The 23,276-nt window shown below is 41.6% G+C and overlaps 1 protein-coding gene across 2 annotated transcripts in view; it reads right to left on the reverse strand.

Moving 5' to 3' along the window:
- Nucleotides 1–333: 333 nt before the first annotated feature.
- CDO1 (cysteine dioxygenase type 1) overlaps nucleotides 334–23,276 on the reverse strand; it is a 28,616-nt gene continuing 5,673 nt past the window's right edge. The window contains exons 2-5 of one of the 2 annotated variants that reach the window (XM_073553180.1): nucleotides 15,417–15,494; nucleotides 5,174–5,331; nucleotides 3,271–3,440; nucleotides 334–825 (exon numbers count right to left, since the gene is read on the reverse strand). In XM_073553180.1, the coding sequence (XP_073409281.1) occupies nucleotides 796–825; nucleotides 3,271–3,440; nucleotides 5,174–5,331; nucleotides 15,417–15,494 (436 nt within the window). In that variant the 3' untranslated portion in view covers nucleotides 334–795. The remainder of the gene's footprint in view (nucleotides 826–3,270; nucleotides 3,441–5,173; nucleotides 5,332–15,416; nucleotides 15,495–23,276) is intronic. The other variant, XM_073553181.1, reaches the window with a different exon arrangement.

Consider the following 23,276-nt stretch of genomic DNA (forward strand, 5'->3'; position numbering starts at 1 on the left):
CATAATCTAGTATATTATATATACACACACACCATTTTTTTTATTCATTCAATGTGTATGTATATCTGTTCCTTCGATTCGTTATTAAACCTGTCAGTGTGATTTTACTATACAGCAAACTGAATTGCCGGCTTTTCTAAAGGACACCGGTGCGTATGTCTCGCAAGTCACATCTGGTCCGTGTGTAATCCGTATTTTTCTCGCCCCCATAGGCTTGCATTGGTGTTTTTCAGGCGTAATACGGTGCAAATCACAGCAAGCTGCAATTTTCTCAGCACAAATGTTCCAAATACACAGACACAAACATTAAAAACAGCACAAATGCAAAAAGAATAAATGAATTTGAACTTTATTGTTCTTGGTGACGATTCCAAATTCATATGCCAACTTTTTTTCTAAAAATATATATAGATCGAAATGTACATTTGTTACAAGAGCAGTAAAAGTCTATACACAGAAATCTTGGCTTGGTTTCCACATAAATGAACTGTCCTTTGAAGCTAAGAAACAACTTGTTATGTTATGGCTAGGACATGTACAATTATATAGATACTTAAAAATTGGAAAGAAAAGGATTCTTTCATTTTTTAAAATATAAAAGTTATATTACTATTAAAGGCTTCAACCCTGAGGAGAACTTTAAATCATGTAATATTCCAGAACTGCCATTCTCGTGGGCCCTACTGAGGGTGTATGTACAGTTTGGTCAAGAACAGCAGAGGCTACAAGATTTTCATATGATCTTCAGGGTGCCACAGTATTTCAAGAAGAATTCCAAAAAATTCTGGAAAAAAGTTAGTTGTTTTCTTTTGATTGTGTGGTTGCCTGCAAATGAGAAATCAAAGTTTTATTCTAGGTGACTATGGGCATTGAGATTTTGCTCTTTGTAAAATCATAGTTATTAGAAGAGCATTACATTTAGCAGCTTCATTATAAAGCAAAATACTGTCAAATTTATACAATTAATGGATTTGAAAACCAAATAATGTATTTTATATTTCCATAGAGGCAAGCTACCATTAACATTTCCATAACAGAAAGTCTAACAATCTTGAAGAAACGCTCCCATCAAAAGGTTTAGTCTCTGATTATATTGCAGTCATCATATTATACATCAGTGTACATCCAATTGCTCATTTTGCCTTTCTACCCCACTAATTATTCTGTTTTCCATTAGGTCTATGACATCACGTGTTTAAAAACAGACTAGTTTAACCCTTCTAAGCTCTATGTAGATAAAGGAGGCCAAATTTGTCTGCACAAGTCAGTCACTGCATAAGTCTATGGTAGGGGTGAGGAGAAGAGCAGTTGGGCAGAAGAAGGGGGGGGGGGGGGGGGGGACACACACACACCTGTAGACCTGCACAAGTCGGGGGATCGGCTACAGGACAACAGGCAAGCTTGGTGAGAAGGTAACAACTGTTGGCACATTTATTAGAAAATGTAAGAAACACAAGGGAACTTTATCTTCTTCAGTCTGGGGCTTAACGCAAAATGTTGCGTCGTAGGGCGAGGATGATTCTAAGCACAGTCAGGAATCAGCCCAGAACTATATGGGAAGACCTAGTCAATGACTTAAAGAGAGCTGGGACCACAGTCTCAAACATTACCCTTAGTAACACACTATGCAGTCATGGATTAAGATTCTGCTGGGCATGCATGGTCCCCCTTCTCATGCCAGCACATGTCAAGGCCTGTCTGAAGTGTGCCAATGACCATCTGGATGAGGAGGCATGGGAGAAGGTAATGTGGTCAGATGAGACCAAAATAGAAATTTTTGGTATCAAATCCACTAGCTGTGTTTGGAGGAAGAATGAGTATAACCCCCAAAACACAGTTCCAACTGTGAATCATAATTGGGGGGTGGGGACATCATACTTTGGGGGTGCTTTCTTCAAAAGGGGACAGGACGACTGCATCATATTGAAGGAAGGATGGATGGGGTATCATCTATCATGAGATTTTGGCCAACAACCTCCTTCCCTCAGTAAGAGCATTGAAGAAGGGTTGAGGCTGGGTCTTCCAGCATGACAGTGACCCTAAACGCACAGCCAGGGTAACTAAGGAGTAGCTTCGTAAGAAGCATTTCAAGGTCCTGGAGTGGCCAAGCCAGTCTCCAGACCTGAAGCCAATAGAAATTTAGAGGGAGCTGAAACTCAATGTTACGCTTCGACAGCTGGGAAACCTGAAAGATCTTGAGAAGAACTGTATGGAGGAGTGGGCCAAAATCCCTGCTGCAGTGTGTTCAAACTTGGTCAACAGCTACAGGAAACATCTGACCTCTAATTGCAAACAAAGGTTTCTGTACCAAATATTAAGTTATGTTGTTCTATTGCATCAAATACTTATTCCATGCAATAAAACACAAATGAATTATGTAAAAACCATTAAAAAAAACAGAAGATCACATTGTATTTTTAGATTCAGTCTCACACAGTTAAAGTGTACCTATGATAAAAATTATAGCCCTCTCCATTCTTTGTAGGTGGGAAAACTTGCAGAAATCAGCACTGCATCAAATAGTTATTTTGCCAATTGCATAATACTTTAAATAAAGCGGCCGTGTTTTGACATTTCCTGGCATTTGGCTTTGAACAAACAAGTTGGCGTCATTAAAGTTTTAATTACATGTGTTTCTTGATGCGTTTCTGCACCAGAATCGCAATACCAACTTTCTGCATCTAGTGCATTTCTGTGGAGCAAATCTACACATAAAACTCAGTTAAATTGATGTGCTGCGGATTTGAAACATGCAGCACAGGTCAGTTTTACATAACGCTCAAAAAAAATATAAAGAACATGAAAAATACACAGCATGAACTTTCTATAGATCCTATCCACTTTCCTGGAACTATGAGACACCGTTTTCACATAGCAAAAATAATTGACCAAACACTCTTCCTGGGAAAACAGCCTAAAGAGGTTGTGCCATCAGATAAATAGGCAATGAGAATTTAACACTTATGACTGCTTTTATTAACTATATTTAGAACCACAATTTGTTTACAAGTGTATTATTAGGCATCCAGAAGGAATTGGAAGAATAGAGTTAGATGGCCTTCAGGTTGAGACAAGGGATTCCAAATGATCTGAATTACAAGTTGAACACACAAACCAAAAGAATTGTGAGTTTTCTTGGTTGCCAAAAGAAAATATTCAAGGTCTGCAATATTGTGAGCAGTAATCCTATTCCATTATAACTGCCCATGTGAATTGTTGAAGACAAGTCAAGGATGTTTCTTAAACCATTATTCTAAAAATTCGACTCACCACTGGAGTCCGTTCACCATATTTGCTCCAAAAAGTCATTTTAACTGTATTTCTGTGTCCTGTTCGTTGGTCAAAAGTTTGGCAATGGTCAAATGGAGGACTGTATAAGTGAAGGCTCACAGCAGTCTCTGTGTGACTTGAGTTTTCCACTCTGTGAAGACCAATTGAGTCTGAAAGAGAAGATGAGAATGAAGGGAGAATTGGCCATTGTAATGTAGTAAACCGTTTTAAAGCGTATGTACTTGTTTTCTTTTTGAAACGACAAAAAAAAAAAAAAACCCACACATCTTAAATGCTAATATTTAAATTTGTTTTCTGCAGCTTGTGTTTTCGTATGCTGCAAGCTGTATGACACTGAGCAAAACCCATCAGAGAAGCTCCCTGGCTGGTACCTCCCTCTCTATTGGTAGTGGAACCAGTGCATATGCCCCGATGAGTCAACACTCCCCTCGCTAACTCAATGCAGTGTGAATCTGAACATACACCACTCATTCTATCCTCACAGTCACCAAATCTTGTGAGCTCATTAAAAGGGGTCCCTCCAGGCATACCTTGCCCTGTGATTGGACACTAGATGTGGAGAAACAACAGCACACAGGGTGTGGTAACCAGCTGTTCACCAAGTAATGTGCATGGTCCCAATTCTTAGTAAGACAACCTACGAAGACATACCATCCAATGTGAATTGGTGTCTCTCCGTACCTGAAGGTCTGACAGTAGATTATACCTGCTCCGCTTCTAAAAATGTAACTCAGAATTAAAAATAAAAAGCATATTGAAAGTCAAATTTGTAGAGTTTTTTTTTTTTTTAACTTTCTCCCCATCATCCAGTTGTATGGCTTTTTTATCCATATTTTAAGTTAGATACTGGTCTGGAAAATAAAGCAAAGTCTGATAGTGTCTTCTAGGCTCTCAAGTGAAGGCTCACTTTTTTTTTTTTTTTTAAAGTATACCGAAGGTTATTGCAGATCTATGCAATGGAGAGGCAAGAGGCTCCGGTTGCGGCTCAAGGCCTTTCTTTTGGTTGACTGTTCTAAAACAAGCTGTCCCCACATAAAGTTTAATTGACCAGAAGTTGTCCAGTCAAATTTTATTCACATCTGTAATGAGGTCTTCAGAAATTTTTCATTTGAATTTCTACACCAGAGGAGATTGGTGTAAACCAAACCCAAGAGCTCAGTCTAAAAAGGTTACGTTACATCTCAGGTTTCAAAATGTGAACAGATAATTGAGGAGCCTGGAGATTCCACCTCATGAGTGTGATGCCTTTTGTTTTTCCATAACAGAGTGGGTAGATAAAACAAGATATTACTATATTTAATATCTTCCTCAGCGATTGGTCTGTAGGAGGGGAGTGATTACAGCAGCGCAGGTTATTTGTGTACAAGGCAGATAAGGCAGCAATGGCAAGATAATCAGTATCACCTTGAACATAAACCCTTTGATCGGATTACTAAACCATGAAAAGATACAGTCAGAGCTATAGAGATTAGGGTTTCTTTAAAAACTTATGAAAAACAATAGTTTATCTGTTATTGCTGTATGGACCCAAGGAGCACCAATTCAGAACGACAGTCACACAAAAACCAAACGCGACGAGTCAGGGGTCGTCTTTGAATTTCAGAGTTGCACAAATTACAGGTGTGTATAGAGTATGGAAACCCAAATTCACTGGGGGATATTGTATGATGTTGTAATTTATAGTCATAGACTAGGTCAATTTACCTGTAGCTGAATCGGAAATGGGGAGGAATTGTGGTAGGGACGGAAGTGACTGTCTGTTTTGGACTGACACTTTACCATAGAGATAGTGTAAAAAAAAAAGATCAGGAAAAAAAAATTAAAAAGTTGCATTATGTTTGATAATGACCAAGTCTCTGCATGACTGCCTGTAGAAAATTACCGTTGATATACGCGCATTGATTTAGTTTGAGTACTCCTTCAGACTTCTTTACCATCGATCCATTTGACTTTTTCTGAGGCCAATCATATAGCGTCTCCTTGAGGTTGCCTTGTAGTAGTTTCAGGAAGCAATGAGAGTTGGTGTGATCATGGATGCTGCTGTATATGGGGAGAGGGAACAAATAGATTATATTAATACAGGTTCATCTTTGGAAAAAGCCAAATTATTGGGAGTATGACAATAGATTAATTAGGGTACAAAACGGGAAACACTGTTGGTGGTGCTCATCTTTCTAAATCACCAAACTATAGAAAATAGTTAGTAATAACCCATTGAGTTAATTCTGCAGTTCAATACGGGAGGGGGGTGTCTGCGTTTAAAAAAAGATTATATATCTCCCATGACATTAGTGAAAAGTCCTGTCTTTGGATCTTTGAAGGGTTAACAGTCAGGATTAGAGGCGGATGCAATCTCACTTGCTAGTAATATGGTTTTTAATGACAGCTGTGGTATGGCATTGGACATCTTTCCAGGAGTCATAAAAAACCCCCATTTGTGATGAGTGGCAGTTAAGAGGTTAATACGACAGGTAGCAACCCTAATTGAATGTCGATTGTCCAAAGTGAAAATAAACCCGATATGGGCCATTTTATAATCCATTCAGACACAGCCGCTTTCAATAGCTTTTTTTCCTGGACTGGACTGTGGTTTGGCCCCATTCTGCTGTGTGACATGGCAAGTAATGATAGTAGCAACTCTATCACCTGACATTTCATAATGCACTGTTCTGGGGAAACAAGTCCAACAAGGCTAACAGAACATGATGTAACCAAAAAGTGGTTCAAAATAAATCAAGCAAATGATTTACAGAGTTACTTAATTTTTTATTTAGACCTATATAGGATACTAGCTGAAGAGCCCGGCGCTGCCCGGGCATAGTAACTGTGGCTAGTTATAGCAAATTATAATTATCCTCCATCCCATAGTCCCGTGCCCATATACCCATCACACATCCTCCATCCCATGCCCATATACCCATCACACATCCTCCATCCCATAGTCCAGTGCCCATATACCCATCACACATACTCCATCCCATAGTCAACCATTATGACATCATAATGAGCGGCGGGGCTTGCAACCTATGACGACATCAGCGTCGCCATGGCAACCGTTATGACATCAAAATGAGGGGCAGAAAGCTACTTCCGTTCATCGTTCACCTGCCAAGAGAGGTACACTGGTGTCTACTGGATCCTATGACAGCACGACGCAGTGTTTGTTCTGTGGACATGAAGTGGTGAAGACAAGACCTAGTAGTGATTTCGATGACTATAGCTTTGTTAAAACGGATGGATTTGTAAGGTCCATCTTGTCACATTGCAAACAGCATAATGATGACTGGGCAACCACCATTCAAGGGAGAATCGCGTACTTTGGGAAGGACTTACATGCTGCAGACTGTCTGTATCATCATTCATGTGACATTAACTTTCGGACAAATTACAGAATTCCTATGCGTCATGGTGGTGGATCTACTACAAAGAAACCGTGGAAGGTAGGGAGGCCAATGAACATGGACCAAGAGCAAGTGTTCTTGACAATGTGTGCATTTCTCGAGGACAACGATGAAGAGCAACTGACTGTCACAGATCTTGCAAAGAAAATGACGGAGTATCTTGTAGAGGGAGACAGTGCTGCCTATAGTAATAAATGGCTGAAGTATAGGCTGCAGGAGAGGTATGGCGATTCGCTACTCATAGCAGAGTGTGAAGGGTTGCCTAACATTGCAACGTTCCGTGAAAAGAGCAGAATAATCCTGAGGGACCATTTCCGTAGTCAGGAAACGGATGAAGCCCAGAAGAGAGCCATCATAGAGACTGCGGCCAAACTAATCAAGAGCGATATCAAGTCTAAGATCCCATCTTCAACCGATGAATATCCAAAGACTTCTTCGCTTGAATGTCAGTCTGCCTTAGATTATCTCCCCCTGAGTTTGCTTTGCTTGCTTGAAACCCTCTTCGTTGGAAAGGACATTCACTGGAAGGTCGCAGGCATTGGACAATCAGTTGTTCAGGCTCTACATCCCAGGGCTGTAGTAGCTCCATTGCAGCTTGGGTTAGCAGTCCAGGTCTCGATTTCTTGTAGACAGTCTCTCAGCCATGGGATATTGTTCATCATATTCGGAAGTTCAGCGATTCGAGGAAAATGCTGCCGCTTCTGTTGGCCAGGATGTACTCGGTGGTACCATACACAGACTGGATACGGCACTGCTGTTCACTGCGGACAACGTCGATCATAATATCATCACGTTAGATGGGAAGGGGACTTTCCACGGCATGGGGATGGTAGCTACTGTGACTCCAGGAAGGAAGGAGAGTCGCACTGTTCTCAGACGGAAGACTGCGGACTTGGAGATAGTTGAACAAAGCAGAGTTGATGTAAGGGAATACCGTTATGCAAAACACACTCGCCGAAACATAAAATTCAAGCCCTTGCCATTTCTCGACGCCATTGATCATCGTGTTGATGTATTGTGGGAGATGTCTTTATGCTTCAAACAGCCTGTACCAAGCTGGAATGGAATGATGCACATGCTACATAAAGACTGATCATCCGGGGTCGTCTTCGGTAATCTTCCTGCCCATCATTGACATGTATTCCGGAGACAAGTCATGCATCTTCTCTACTCTTGAGTATCTGTGCAACCTTGCTGATAAACACTGATCCGCTGTAGTTGTTACATTCGATCAGCCACTCTACTGGAAAGCGTCAGAAATCAAACACGAGGTGCCTGAAGACAGCACGGTTCGAGATGTTGTCCTGATGCTCAGGAGCTTCCACACATTGATGAATCTTATGGGTGCCATAGGAACATTGATGGATGGGAGTGGAATCAAAAAGATCTTGGGTACAATTTACGGTGACAATGCTGTGCAACACATCATGACTGGAAAGGTAGTTCAGCGTGCAGTTTGTGGCCATCTCCTCCTTGATCAGTGTCTTACTCAGCAAGTTGCAGACAAAAGTACTTTGCGACCATCCCAGTTTTGCAGACCTGTTGCAAGAACTTGAGCAGTTGTATACTCGGACACTGACAGGGGAGAGTGACTTGAATTCAGTCATCACTTCTACCTGCCTTAGTGAAATTGTCCACCTCTTGTCCACCAAAAGAAACGGATTATTCGCTCACTCTCGCACCAGTAAACTATGGCTGAATTACCAACAGATGGTTGGAATTGCAAGGGAGCTTATCGAGGCCGATCGTACAGGATCCTGGCTGATGCACCTTCATGCTGTAGCCGAATGTTTGCTCATTCTTGCAGCTGCTGGGCATGGGAACTATGTGAAGGCCGCCTACCTTTACCTCCAGTCTATGACCACTCTGGAAGATGATATGCCATCAGTCTACCATAGATTTAGGAATGGCTTGCATGTTGTAAGGCAGACTGATCAGTACTGGGCAGGCCTGGGTTGCGACCTAGTCATCGAGCAAGCTCTGATGCACTCCCTAAAAACTGCATGAGGACTCACCAGAGGAAGTGGAATGTCCGAACATCAGAGGGCCTTGTGGACTGTCTGTACCAGTGTCCTCTTCCTACAGTGATGCAATGCAGGGTTTCACTCGCCAGAGCTTTGTCACCAGTGAACACCACAATGAAGCAAGAACGTCAAGGACGAGAAGAGTTCGTGAAGACCTGGAGAAAATTGCAGATAAACTCAAGACCTTTTCACCTTTCTCTGATGAAGTGTCTCTTCGCAACATTATCACCGGTGTCAATGCAAATAAGGAAGTGACTGTCCATAACCTGTTCACCATTGGCAGAGAAATAGTGGCAACAACGGAGGGTCAATCACTGTTTTCAGTTAAGTACAAGCGGTCAATGAAAGCAAAGACCCTGGCATCCAGTGAGGCTATTTACGTTGCTAAGGACAAAACAATAGACCCCGCTCTTTTGTGGTGTCTCAAACTGCTGATCTTTCCCTTGAGGTGATGGCCTATGAACTTTCACCATACCCACCATCCCTCTTTGAGGCAAAACATCTCTTTCGCAAACCAAACAAAGCACAACTGATGGCTGCTATAAAAGAACAGAGTTCAGATGACGCAGTACTCAAGGATGTACCAGAAGTGGAACATTATGTTCTTGACGGAGGTTCTCTTCTCCATCGACTGAAGTGGTCAGAAGGAAAGACATATTGTTCAATCGCTGAAGACTATGCATCTTTCACTCTAAAGCACTATGGTAAGGCTACGATAGTATTTGATGGTTACATTGGAGGACCAAACACAAAGGACATTCAGCGATGTCCTTCAGCGACGGCGCAAAAAACGAACAAGTAACAAAGTGAACATTGCTGAAGGAACAAAATTTGTCAGGAAAAAGGAGGACTTCCTTTCGAATGTGGAGAACAAACAGTCTCATATCAATCTCGTTTCACAGCGCATGAATGACAGAGGTTGCCATGTAATACAATCAGAGGGGGATGCAGATGTGGAGATTGTTAAGGCAGCAGTGTCAATGTCATCCAACAAAAGTACTAGTCTCATTGGCGAAGATACAGATCTTTTGGTGTTCTTACTTCATCATGCATCAACCAGCGATGGCAACAAGCTTTATTTCTACTTGGATAAAGGGAGTCCTGCAACAGTATACGACATTAAGGTTACGAAGAAGTTCCTGGGAAACCATGTCTGCAGCAGTCTTCTGTTCCTTCATGCATTCACGGGTTGCGATACCACTTCCGCGGTTTTTGGAATTGGAAAAACTCGGTCTACGCAAGGTTTTGAAGGGAGACTCTGTCTTAAATAGCTGTGCTAAAATCTTTTCCACACCTAACAAAAACAGAGCTGAGATTGAAGACGTTGGGTGTAAAGCGATGGTGGCATTGTTCGGGGGCAAACGTGGAGGCAATCTGTCTGCAATGAGGTATTCTACTCTCTGCAAAAAAGTTGGTTCAGCCAAAATCTTTGTTACACCTGAACGACTGCCACCGACCTCCTCTGCAACGAAGTATCATGCCCTTCGGCATTACCTCCAAGTGATGCTTTGGATGGACAATGGTGAGGCCATGGACACTACTGAATAGGGATGGGAATTGCAGAACAGTCTAGTTCCAGTGATGGATACTTCACCCGCGCCAGAAACACTTCTGAAAATAATTCACTGCAATTGTTCTCGTGCTTGTAGTACAATTCGGTGCACTTGCAAAAGACACGGACTTACCTGTTCACAGGTATGCGGACCATGTCAAGAAGGGCATTGTGACAATATGAGTGAGGAAGCAGTATCTAATGATGAAAATAGTGACTATTGACCTGACACGCTTATTCAGTGATGAAGTAGGTCTTAAAATGCACTGTGTATTAATTCTATAATTTCTAGAAATATACATATATGTCATGACGTCATTGATGACGTCATGACCTCGCCTGTCCATGTAGTTAGTATAAAACTTTGTATAAAAATTGTTATATTAAAATTTATAGTATACAAAATGCAAACTCTTCTGTAACCTAAAGCTACAGCTTAGAAATAGGGAAATATTTGTTATTTTTAGTGCGATGGCTGTCATCAGCTTATGACGTCATAGTTAGGACCTTTGTGGTGATCAATTTTTGGAAAACTTTTAATATGTTGTGCTCCACATATAATAGTAATAAAAAAAAAAAAAAAAAAAAAAAAAATAAATCATAAAACGCTCTCTTGGAATTTGTTTCGGGTCAAAACGTATTTTGACTGGACTACCATGGCAATTTGATGAACAATCTGTAGGATCATCGATCTTGTGCAAGTGTAGATAGGTCCACCAGGGTCTTCTCTGCAGTTAGTGTAACTTGATTGTATTAAGCCATCTTGTTGCTGATCTTCCTATTTGCCTTGTTCCTTCTATTCTTCAACCATAATGTCCTTCTCCAGTGATTGCTCTTTATATGATGTGTCCAAAGTAGGCAAATCATAGCTTGGTGATTCTTGCTTGAAGTGACATGTCTGGCTTGATTGGTCCCACCCTTGACCTTTGCACAGATTCATTAGATGCTTCAAATTAGAAGAAGTCGGAGTCTGTCATTGTGGCACTGTTGTGGTGTTAAGCATAATAAGTTTGTTGGCGATATTTAAAAACGCCACTTCCTTCAACACACCACCCACTTATCAAAATTATAGAGTAGTTGGACAAGACTGGAGTAAATTATTGGAAACGCAGGAACATTGTTGTGCAACAGAACATGCTCATGTTTTGAGGAGGAGGGTAGCGTTGAGAGATGGCGGCTGACAGCCATGTCAGGTGCGCAACCACCGTGATGGTACCATATCCTTATTACAAAATGGTCAATAACGAAGTCACTGTTGGAGCAGATAATCTTAAGACAGCAGGTTGTGTTTTTTTTTTTTTTAGTTTCTCTTGAATCATTACCTAGATGTAATTTCTAGCACACATTTAGTCTGCCATGTTTAAGAATCTTAGTCAAACATTTTTTTCAAAAACTTAAATTTTGTTTTTGTTTTGTTCTCTATTTTAGTAAAGCCAATAAACTAGCTGCGAACATAAGACAGTTCTCATGTAGAAGGGAGTTTTTAATTTAATATATTGGTATACAACTTTTTTGTATTTCTACTGAAAAAAGTGAATAAACTAATAGGGACACCACACGAATATAAAAAATAAGCAAGAAGCAAAGTTACTACTGGAAATTTGAGTAATCATTTTGTATACGTGAAGGAATGTACAACTGTTAGATAATGTATACTGGTTTGACAGCTCAAGGCAAAGTTTGCAAAAAAAAAAAAAAAAAAAAAGATATATATTGACTTTACACTACAGTATATTGAAAGGAAAAGTAGAAGAAAGCATAAACAAGTAAGACAATGGTCAGTAATCAGCAGAAAAACAGCAAGAACAATAACAAGTAGGATAATGGTCATTAGATAAGAAATCATTGAGCAGGTGGAACTTGGACTTCATTATGTTATGAGGAGAATGATAGTCGTGCCAAGTCTTCTCTGATCTAATGTGTTAGTGGCTTTCAGTCTCTTACATACAAAAGTTGTACAAAACGGAAGATTTCAACCAAATCAAAAGTTCAGTTCTTTAAATGGTGAGTGATCAACTTTTGGTTGATGAACATTTGTAGTCTTCCAAAAGATCAATTAGACATCTGATATTTTCAATTTCTATCATCCATTGCATTACCATAGCTACCACCAGGGGGGCAGAGGCCACCCCATGCTGAGGGACCCACCCAGAACTACGCTACTTAACTATATTAGTGTGCACAGCTCGCAGACACGATCTCCCTGCACTGTCGCTATGGGGCCTGTGAGCCCAGTACCAGTACTGGGCCCCCAACTCGTTATTGCAACTTCAACTCTATTGGCATCCTAGATGCCGCTACAGTTAAAAGAAGCGATTAAGTCAGCTGATCATCTTCCTTGGTGTCTGACGTCTCAGCAAAGCAGGCGAGATGACATCACTACATAGTGCCCACAACGCTGACATTCAGAGCACTCGCTGCAGAGACCAGAGCAGCAGGGGAACGAGAAGGAGAGGGAAGTATTGTATTTTTTTTTCCATTTGAGAACATTGTCAGGGCTAGCATACCATATGAGGTGCATTATACTCTATGGACTATGGAATACATTATACTATACAGAGTACTATGGGATGCATTATACTGTATGGAGGACTATGGAGTGCATTACACTATACAGAGTAGTATGGCATGCATTATACTGTATGGACTATGAGGAGTGCATTATACTCTGTGGAGGACTATGGGGTGCATTGTGACGGTTTGTATGGGGTCCATATACTGTATATAGGCCCATTATGCAGCATGGAGGGCTATGTGTGGTGGTGGTGGGTCACCATACTGTGTGTGGAGAAATGCACTGTGGGGCAGTGTTTGTGGGGCACTTTTGTTGACATCATACCTTAGGAGTGCAATGGAAACTAAGGCTCCAGTAGGTGGAAAATTAGAGGGCACACAGCACCACACAGTAAGTACAGTAATAGGGACACCTGCAGCTGCTCAGTCTTGTGGTGTCGGCAGGATGAGGAGTTTGTGCAGGTTGGGAATAGATGGGGATGGTGCCTGAAATGTGAGACGTCATATGTGTCTTTGTTGTAATTTCTGCAGCAGAGTCGCGGCTGGAGAAGCGGTTATGTCGATCTGGGCCAGAAAGCTGGGAAAAATGAATGACGCCATGAAAAAGTACAACAGCTGTAGATCACCAATAACTGTACTATAATCTCTTATGTTCTGCAGGACTAGTATCTACAACTATATGGTGGTAATAATAACAGTGTTGGTCTTTGTATAGAGGGGTTTTTTTTTTCTAGTAAAAGTGCAGTCATCTGCGGTGGTTTTCCTACACCCACTATCACAGTACGCCACCATATTTATAATCAGGGTTACCTCGTTAGGTGCCCACTCCAAAATTTCACCCCAACTGAACGTTGTTTGTAAAATGAAAAATTTCTCTTTTACAATGCAAGTCTATGGACATTCGTTCTCATGCTCCTTAGACTTACATTGTAAAAGCCACTTGTAGGTCACACAGAGCACAGTAACCCTGAAAGTCTGCAGAGTGGTGATGTCACTGAAGAGGTGCAGAATGGCACTGGATCGCAGAGAAGATCCACACACCCACACTTTATGGGAGGGCTTCTTTATGTGCCCAAATACATTAGGTAGAGCTCAAGTTAACACAAGAAATTTGGCACAAATTAGCCTTTTATCTAATGTGTATGGGGTTTGAGAGGATGACTCAATTATTCCTCAAAGGCAAGTGCTGGATTTCACCATGTACAAACCTTTCTTTAAATAGTAGGAAAAAAAAAAAAAAAAAAAAAAATCATCTTGAGATGTGTTTTTATTCTGGAAAAATCATGGCGGCTCCTGGGCAATTACACAGTTTGCCTTTTGTATAATTCACCCCAGTTGTCCTTAGAGATTTGAGAAGACCAATGGATGAAATAGTAATTGGTGGGATCTACTGACAAGCTAAACAAAAAAAAAAAAAAAAAAAAAGAAAAACCCGTCATATACTTCTGGTCTGTGCATTACATGGAGGAAGGAAACCAGGGGTTTCTTCAAAGGATCAAGTCTATACTTTAACACCACATGAGGAAGGTATAGTGTTAGGCTAAGGTTAGAAGGAGACAGTCCGCGACACAGGTCACATAGTATTGCAACTGCGTTGGCTTTTTTTTTTTTTTTTGCATCAGTCACGGTACACTTGGGGGTCACTGTGCAACCTCATTCACTAATGCACTGCAATGTAGAAGCGACACCTAGCAAACTTTGGCCGGCAAAAATCGCTTTGTAGCCCCAGCACAATTTTCACTTTGGAGTCATACTGGGGCAGACTTTGACAGCTGAAAACATGCAAAACACAAGCCGCGGAGACACCATCACATGTTTCTCAACGCAAGCATGACTAGCCAGGTCTTTCCCCGGGAAGGAACAACCACGGGAAGGGCAGTCTCCAATGAAGGAAACCACCTATGCCAAAACATGGTATCCATCCACAGACAGCTGTTTCGGGGTATTGCCCCTCATCAGTGTGGAGTAGGAAACTGGCTAGTAGGAGCAATGCCTAGTAAAAGACTGAAAAATGAGGATGAATGAACTCATGGAGATCAACATCCAACACTGCGGAGACACCATCACATGTTTCTCAACGCAGTGATTCTAGAGCAATGCCCCCATCCCTTATGGGAAATCTGCAAAAACATGCGAAACACAAGCCGCGGAGACACCATCACGTTTCTCAATGCAAACGTGATGGTGTCACTGAGAATCACTGAGTTGAGAAACATGTGATGGTGTCTCCGCAGTGTTGGATGTTGATCTCCATGAGTTCATTCATCCTCATTTTTGACAGCTGAAAGGCCTAGGGAACAGCAGATGGGGCGACACTTCATTAGCTTATCATAGAGCTCCACTTTATGCATTTTTAACAATTCACAAGTAATTGATAGCCATGATGTTTTAACATCAGAATAGCTAGTAAAAGTGTGGGCTGGCCCCCTCCATATCCATTTGGCCCCTGTACGCTGGTTGCACATACATGTCTACGCCTGCAGCTGCTGCCAGATCTACCACTAGACTCCCTTGCCTTGAGGAAGGGCACTTTGCAAACCAACAATGTATGGTTAGTTGGACTCTTCAGTTGGCGATATTTTCAGCTACATCAACTAATCAAGACTAAATAGTTAAAAATTCTGGATGTTTTACCTGCCATGTCCTTCACCCCAACAGAGAATCATGAGATTAAACTTCCCATTTCCTTCATTCACCAAGTTTCTGGTGTACCTGCAAAACAAACAGATACAATGATCTCCATAGCAGGACCACCGTCACTTGTTGTTGGCCTCCTCCACGATAATTAGATATGACGACAGACCGGTGGGAAGGATAAAGACTGATGTGGATGATCACAGGTGATGAAACAAGGAGGCAACTTAAGCGGTCACTTGCACTTTTCCCCCCCGCATTTTTGACACAGAGGTTTTGGTCTCTTGTTGTTGTGTCATGTTTTAAATAAAGCTGCTTTGTTTTTGATACTTCCTGGTATTTGGCTTCAATAAAACTTTATTGATGCAGTCATGTGCAGATTACATGCGTTTTTACTGCATTTCTATAGTGGAAAAGCATATGCGGTTTTTCCACATCTAAGGCAATACTATGGGGAAAATCCTCACATAAAACTCAGTGTACCCACAAGAGAAATTGACATGCTGCGGATTTGAAACGTGTACCACAAGTCAGGTAAAAAAAAAAAAAAAAAAAAAAAAAAAAAAAAAAAATAGTAACAAAGAATTACTATAAATGCCATCCACTTTGCTCGAGCTGTGTGGTGCTGGGTTTTCAAGGGAGCAAAAAAAAAAATAAAATAAAATGTAGACTGAGCCCTTGCCGGCAGGGTCCTCTGTCCTTCTGTGTGTCTTGTATTGCTCATGTTTATTGTACTTGTCTATGTTTGCCCCTTTTCACATGTAAAGCGCCATGGAATAATTGGCGCTATAAAAATGTATAATAAGATTAAAAAGAAAAGCACCTTCCTTGTGGGAACACAGCCTTACAGTCCCATAGCTCACCACTTTATATGAGCGTGACAGAAGCCACAAGAAGTGGGCCTTGTTATCTCTTGGGGTCTGCCCCCTACTCTACAAAGGTCAGGATCCCTTACAAGGCACCATTAACTAACTGAAGCGTATCATGATGGACAGCATTAAAGACTAAGACGCTGTATACAGTCTGCCTAGATCAGAAGTGGCCTTCGTGATGTTTAGATTTGACATCAGAGCAACTAAAATGTAATCCAGTTTTATATGGTCTTCACACACCTTTAGATTTATCCATGTGTCTACCCAGTTGGCCATCCATTGCACTGCAAAACTAGTCTTATGGGTAGGGTCACAAGACCGGTTTCTCCACATCTGAGAACAACATTCTGATTATTCATATCAGAATGGAGCCAGTTTTTCTTGGATGGAAAAAAAAATTAAAATAAATAAATCACTTTCTTGTGAACATGGAGGATGTCTAACAAGTAAATTGCAAAGTTTGTTTTTACCAGCACATGGGCTCAACCCTAAGCTGTACCGACTATAACGCCATTCCTTCTATGGCGCTTTACATGTGAAAAGGGGTATACATAAAAAAAAAAAAAAAAGTAGAAGTACTGTATAATAATCGTAAACAATACAAGCGAATGTCTGGTACAGGTGGTGCGAGGACCCTGCCTGCGAGGGCTCACAGTCTACAAGGATTTGAACCAAATTTTTCTGAGGTTTGCTACAATTTTTGTTTTGCTGAATTAAAAAGATGTACGGCATTTACTGAAAAACCCGTAAATCAAAGGTTTCACTTTTTCCCCAAATCCAAAGTAAATACCGTACGTTTATGGTGATCTTTTGACCTAGATTAGCTCAGAACCTAGTTTTTATTGGTTATCAACGCAGGGAGCTTACAAGGTCAGCAGGTTTAATAGAGATTGTAGCTAAAATTTAACTTTCGTTCCTAAGGTATAACATTTCATGCCATCTAGTATCATTTATCACGCATCCTCTGAAAAAAGATGATGTTCATGTTAGAGTCAAGCCATCTCTTTATAATGGCCATGGCTCCAATTCATTCCACTGATGAAGGGTATGTGCCCACGATCAGGAATAGCAGCGTTATGGACTCAGCTCACCTGTGCTGCATCCAAAACGCTGCGTTCTGTGATACAAGCACAGTGGATGGGATTTATAGAAATCTCCTGCCCATGGGGCTTATATTTACTGCTGTGTAATCACCTGTGGTGCAGGTTTACAAGCCGCAGCATGTCAATATCTGTAGCGCAGACTAGAGTTTCCACCATAGAAAGTACTGGATGCAGTAAATCTGCATGAGTCAATGAACACATGAGGATTTAACTGCACGATTGAACCCAGCAAAAATATGGTGTGCCGAAGAGCCGCTATTTCCTGATCGTGGGCACTTACCCCTAGGGGTGCTTTCATGATAAATGCAAGTGCACGGCCAAACCCTGTAGTAGATGGGAAAAAAAAAAAAAAAAAGGGACCAAGACGGAACATTTTCACAGCAAGGACGTTTTGACATTGCCGTTCCTTTTTTTTTTTTCTTTTCATTTTATGGTAAGCTTTCACAGGCACATTCTATGAGCACAAATGCAGTGAAGACACGCAAATGTGCACTGAGCAGGGGGCTGGACAGGATGACCCTTGAGGTTCCTCCTAGTAATGAACTAGTATACTTGTTGCTCGGGTCTCCCCTAGCATGCTCGGGTCGTCTCCGAGTATTTTGGCATGCTCGGAGATTTAGTTTTCTTCGTCTCATCTGCATGATTTGCGACTGCTAGACAGCTTGAATACGTGTGGAATGCCTGTTTGTTAGGGAATTTCCACATGTATTCAGCCTGTCTACAAGTCGCAAATCATGCAGATAAGACGAGGAAAACTAAATCTCCGAGCACGCCAAAATACTCGGAGATCACCCGAGCATGCTCGGGGAGACCTGAGCAACGATGCTACTTGCCCATCACTAGTCCCTCCCAACTCTGACATTCTAGGATAATAAATCACAACATTCAGGCAGAGTTCATATGAAAATCCTGTCAAAGCACTCAAAACAACGAATAAATGCCCTTCAATGTAAAAACGACTTGCTGTGCATATGTTCAGATTGTGGAACTTATTATCTGCTTCAGGTTTCTAAAAACACTAAGTAGAAACAGGTCCTTTCTTCTGGCGTTTTCGGCACAGAAAACCATCTATAAGGTCGGGATCACACGCGAGAAACACGGCCAAGTCTCGCATGTTAATACCCGGGGCTGCCGCCGGCACTACGGAGCGGAGTGTGTGGCTCCATGTATTGCTATGCAGCCTCACAGTCCGCTCTGAGTGCTGGTGGCAGTGCCAGGTATTAACATGCGAGACTTGGCCGTGTTTCTCGCATGTGTGATCCTGGCCTTACCGAACAAACAGGCAATCCCCAAAAGTGTAGCTGCCAACAGCTGGGAGACATGCAGCCGCTGGGACTCGAACATATTATTCAAGCATGCCCAAGATACTTGGATATCACCCGAGCATGTTCGGATATAACACCTTATCCCAGCATGTTCGCTCAACACTATTCCAGACAGATGAGCAGATCTGCTCTGAAAGCTGCTGCAGGGCTAGTGCTTTATGACTCTTCAGAAGAGGAGGGGGACAGAAATGAGCAGGTAACTGCTGAATGGATATCAATAGGTTGGAGAGAGCTGTCTGGGATATTTACAGTTAACCCCTCTCCTGCAATGTAACTATTGCCACAAGAAGGAAACTAGCTGTACACTATAGAAGAAAATCTCTTGTTGTAGAGGGAAGGACAGCAGATGGGGAAAAAAAAAATAAAAAAAAAAAAAAAAGAAAGTTTATTTTTATGGTGTCTTAAAGGGTTGTACTTTAATTGTTTTAATTAAAGTATAGGGTAAAAGATGCTGGTAGAAGGCTCATCTTAACGACTCCATGGGAACATACCCATAAAAGGTCACAGTGTTTGGAGCAGAAACGCTCCAAAAAACTACCCAAACAAAAACAAGTGTGCACACACCCCAAAGTTTTTATCCCACAAAAGACAGAATAGGTGATAAACGCTCACTTTTGGGACCCTAACTGATCATAAGAACGGAGATCCAATTGCCTTTTCTTAGTCACTGCATGGAGCACATGGTACTGATCATGAAAGCTAGGAAAAACATCCTAAATTTGTTTAGGATAACAATTACTAGAAGTCACAGGAAAGCATATATGTTCTGAAAGCTTGGTTCAAAGATACGAAAGTTGTGAAATAGAGGGCGGACCCTGGCAGGTCACCAGATGTGAATCCACAAGTCCTGGCAGACTACTAGTTATCTACTGCAGAGATTCAGATCTCCAGGCTTTGCCACAAATAATGATTGATAGGTATTTAGTCACATACAGTTTTAAAGGCTTTTGCTTTATCAAGGAGTCAATAAACTACAAATATCTTATAAGAAGAAAAGGAATCAGGTCCATTTGTCTACGGTTCCCATGTGTCTCTATGGTTTCCCATGTGTCTCTATGGTTCCCCATGAGTCCAAGTGTGAAAAGGAAAAAATAAAATAAACTTCTAGAAATTGTTCTATTACAATCAGCCGATTAGGTAATGTTCCCAAATGCTTCATGCCAGAATGGTTGACAGTATTTGCTGTATGATTAGTGCAAGATTAAGTAACGTCTATACACACTTGTAAGGAGAATAAAATGTGAAACCCTTATTATTTGTAGGCTATGGACTGCCATGATGCTTTATTGTTAGAAGTTCCTATAAGGACTTAGTCTGCTGATCAATCGCTCAGATGTTGCTCTTAATGAAAACGTGAATATTCATATGGCATAAACCGTACAGATCCAAGGGAAAAACAAGTTACTTATCTGATCTTTTTCCTTGCTTGACCTAACATGAACTTATGTATTCATCTGCATGTTCAGTGCATGGGCATAAACCCCTGCTCTGTTAGATAATGTCATGACCTGGTGGTAACAGGCTTTAGCCAGTGTAGATATAACAATATCCCACTCTACAGCCCATTTGTTAGAAGTGGTCAGGCTCAAACAATAAAAAAAAAAAAACCCACTTTAAAATATAACGTAACTTAATAAATTTTAGAATATCACTAATATAGTGAGATAAGCACGTACCACCACCAAGGTATCATATAGACACTTCAGAAATAAGAGGGGGGTGCCTATCCCTGTAGTACACTAAACTTGCCCCCACCTACCAACGGAGGTTGGCACTCTAGATCCTGCGCAATGGTGCCCCCAGTCATCGACAGTTCACCCTGCTGGCCCCAATTTGGAGCAGGGGAGAAAGAAAATGATACAGCACTAGATTGAAATATCAGGAGTTTTAGGCTATGTACCCACGTATGCAGAGAATTCCTGACTGAAAACCAGACTCCTTCCCAGAAAACGCACGTTTTTTCCGGAGTGTCCCCAGTCTCCTAGAAAATAGTTAGAAGTGCGTTTTTTCTGCGAAATTAATGAGCATGCTGCGTTTTTTACCGCAATGCATTTTTTTCACAGAAAAAAAACCGCATCAATATGCACAAAAAGTACAGAAATTAAATTGAATGGGATGCTTCTTGTAAGCGGTTTTGCTGGTAAAAACGCTTACGTGTGCACACACCCTTAGAGTATAATAATGGTCCAACGCTGATATTTCAAACTAGTGCTGTTCCTTTTTCTTTCTCCCCTGCTCCAAGTTAGGGCCAGCAGGGTGCACCGTCGACAAGTGGGGGCGCCATTGCGCATGATCTAGGGTGCCAACCTCTGCTGGTAGGTAGGGGCAAGTTTAGTGTACTAGAGGCATCTCCCTTATTTCTTATCAAGTGTCTACATGATACCTTGGTGGTGGTACATGCTCATCTCACTACATTAGTAATTTCATAACATTTATTATTAAAAGTTATATTTTAAAGTTTGTTTTTTTTTTAACAGTGAACCAATAATTTCGGACTTATTTCTCCTAAAAACGTGTAATACAACTGGGCAGACCCTGTACCTGCAATAGGAGTTTCCAATCGGGGCCGTCAGTGTCATTGTGTCCAGGGGCCCAACCCACTGACAAAAGCAATGGTTACTCACACTTGTTACCTTATATACACTTTCAAGAGGAATAACAGATCTAAGAAAAATATGCTTTAGAACTGATAATTTATAAAGAAGGAGCCTTTGCTAAGACCGAGCACAAGTAATATGTGGCCATTTGTTTATGCAGAAAAGCCCTCTGGAATAATAGCACATTGCTGCAGAATTGTAACACATGTTAGGTAGACATATTGCCTCTGGCATGGATTTGTGTAGTCAGTCTACAGGTTTGGCAACTTATTTCAGATCCGATGTTTGCTGTAGCATATTCAGGTGTGATGTCTACCTGTACAATAATAGCTGATGGCAATTCCCAAGAGGCAGACACAGACTGTTATTACCATGACTATTATAAAACACTCACCCGTGGCTTGAGAGCATTGGTTCTCAGGACTGAGGGGGCGAAGGCCAACAATCGGGATGTTATACCACCATCTCATTGACAGGGTATAACATCCAAACTTGAGGCTACCCCTTAAGGGTGTGTGCACACGCTACGGATCCTGCTGCAGTTTTGGTCCTGCGGCTCCACAGCAGTTTCTGCTGCGGTGTACAGTATCATTATAATCAATGGAAATAGAAATCCGCAGTGCACACGGTGCGGAATTTTCCGCGCGGATTTGCTGCGGCTTCAAAACCGCAGCATGTCAATTCTTTGTGCGGATTCCGCTGCGGTTTGGCACCTGATCCATGGCAGGTGTCAAACCGCAGGGGAAACCCGCAAGCTAAACCGTAGAAAATCTGCAGATAAACCACAGGGCTTTTGACCTGCAGATTTACACAAATCCACGTGGAAAATTCCGCAGGACAATCCGCAGTATGCACAGACCCCAAAGCCAGTCACTAGAACACAATTATGCCCATGTAACCTCACCAGAGGGGAAGGTTCACCAAACCATACAGACAGAGGTTGTTGGAATTGGTGATGAGCGTGTGTTATCAGAGCATGCTTGAGGGAGAATCTTCAGCGTTCTCTGATACTATATTTGAGTCTCCGTGGCTGCTCGACAGCTGCAACACATGCAGGGATTGCCTTTTTTAAGACATGCAGCCAACACGACTCAAACATTGTATTTAAGCACTCCGAAGATACTCTACTAGCACTCGAGCATGCTCCAAAAACACTATCCGAGCATGCTTAATCATCACTAGTTGGATTTTTTCCAACTAACTCTGTTCCAAGATAAAATAACTAATAAAAAAACAAAAAAAAAAAAAAAACACCCACACGCCATACATTTCTAAGTTTCCTTTAAGTCATCATGTTAATGGAATGGTTCGGTAGACTTTATCAGTATTCAGTATAATCTCCCTCTCTCCTAAAGTCTGGGCAAACGTACCGATGACAGAACATACACATATGTAGAGTTAAGGGCATGTCACACTAAGATATCGCTATAACTAGTGACATCGCTGTGTCTGATACTTACCTCCGACCGGCTCCCCCGCTGGTTATCGCTGATCGCACGAGAACGTTCAGGACTGTTTCTTGTCGTCAGCTTCCTGCTGTGACGACGAGCAACGCGTGGACGCGGGCGGGAGGACGCAGGATCACCTAGTGTGACAGGTAAGTAGCGACCCCCGACTCCAGCGATGTCGCTGGTGAGATCTGCCTGTGTGGCAGCTCACTAGCGACCACTTAGCGATGTACCAGCGATCCTGACCGCGTCATATCGCTGGTACATCGCCAAGTGTGACAGTACCTTTATCCTTGGTGAACTGGTTCTTGCCATAGATGATGTTAGAAACTCATTACATTGATGACCATTTTCCAGGACTTTTTCTATCTGTAGTGCTACGCAGACTGCAACTCATACTGAGCAAGTGCAAGAATTCAGGACCAGGAGAAGGGCAGTAAGAAAAAAAAAAAAAAAAGCTAATCAAGCAAGGTGTGTGAAGATAAGTTTGCAGCCCGAATATACTTGGACTCCAA

The sequence above is a fragment of the Dendrobates tinctorius genome, unplaced genomic scaffold (genome assembly GCF_039654945.1).
Source record: "Dendrobates tinctorius isolate UK_male_01 unplaced genomic scaffold, ASM3965494v1 ptg000003l, whole genome shotgun sequence".
Lineage (NCBI taxonomy): Eukaryota > Metazoa > Chordata > Amphibia > Anura > Dendrobatidae > Dendrobates > Dendrobates tinctorius.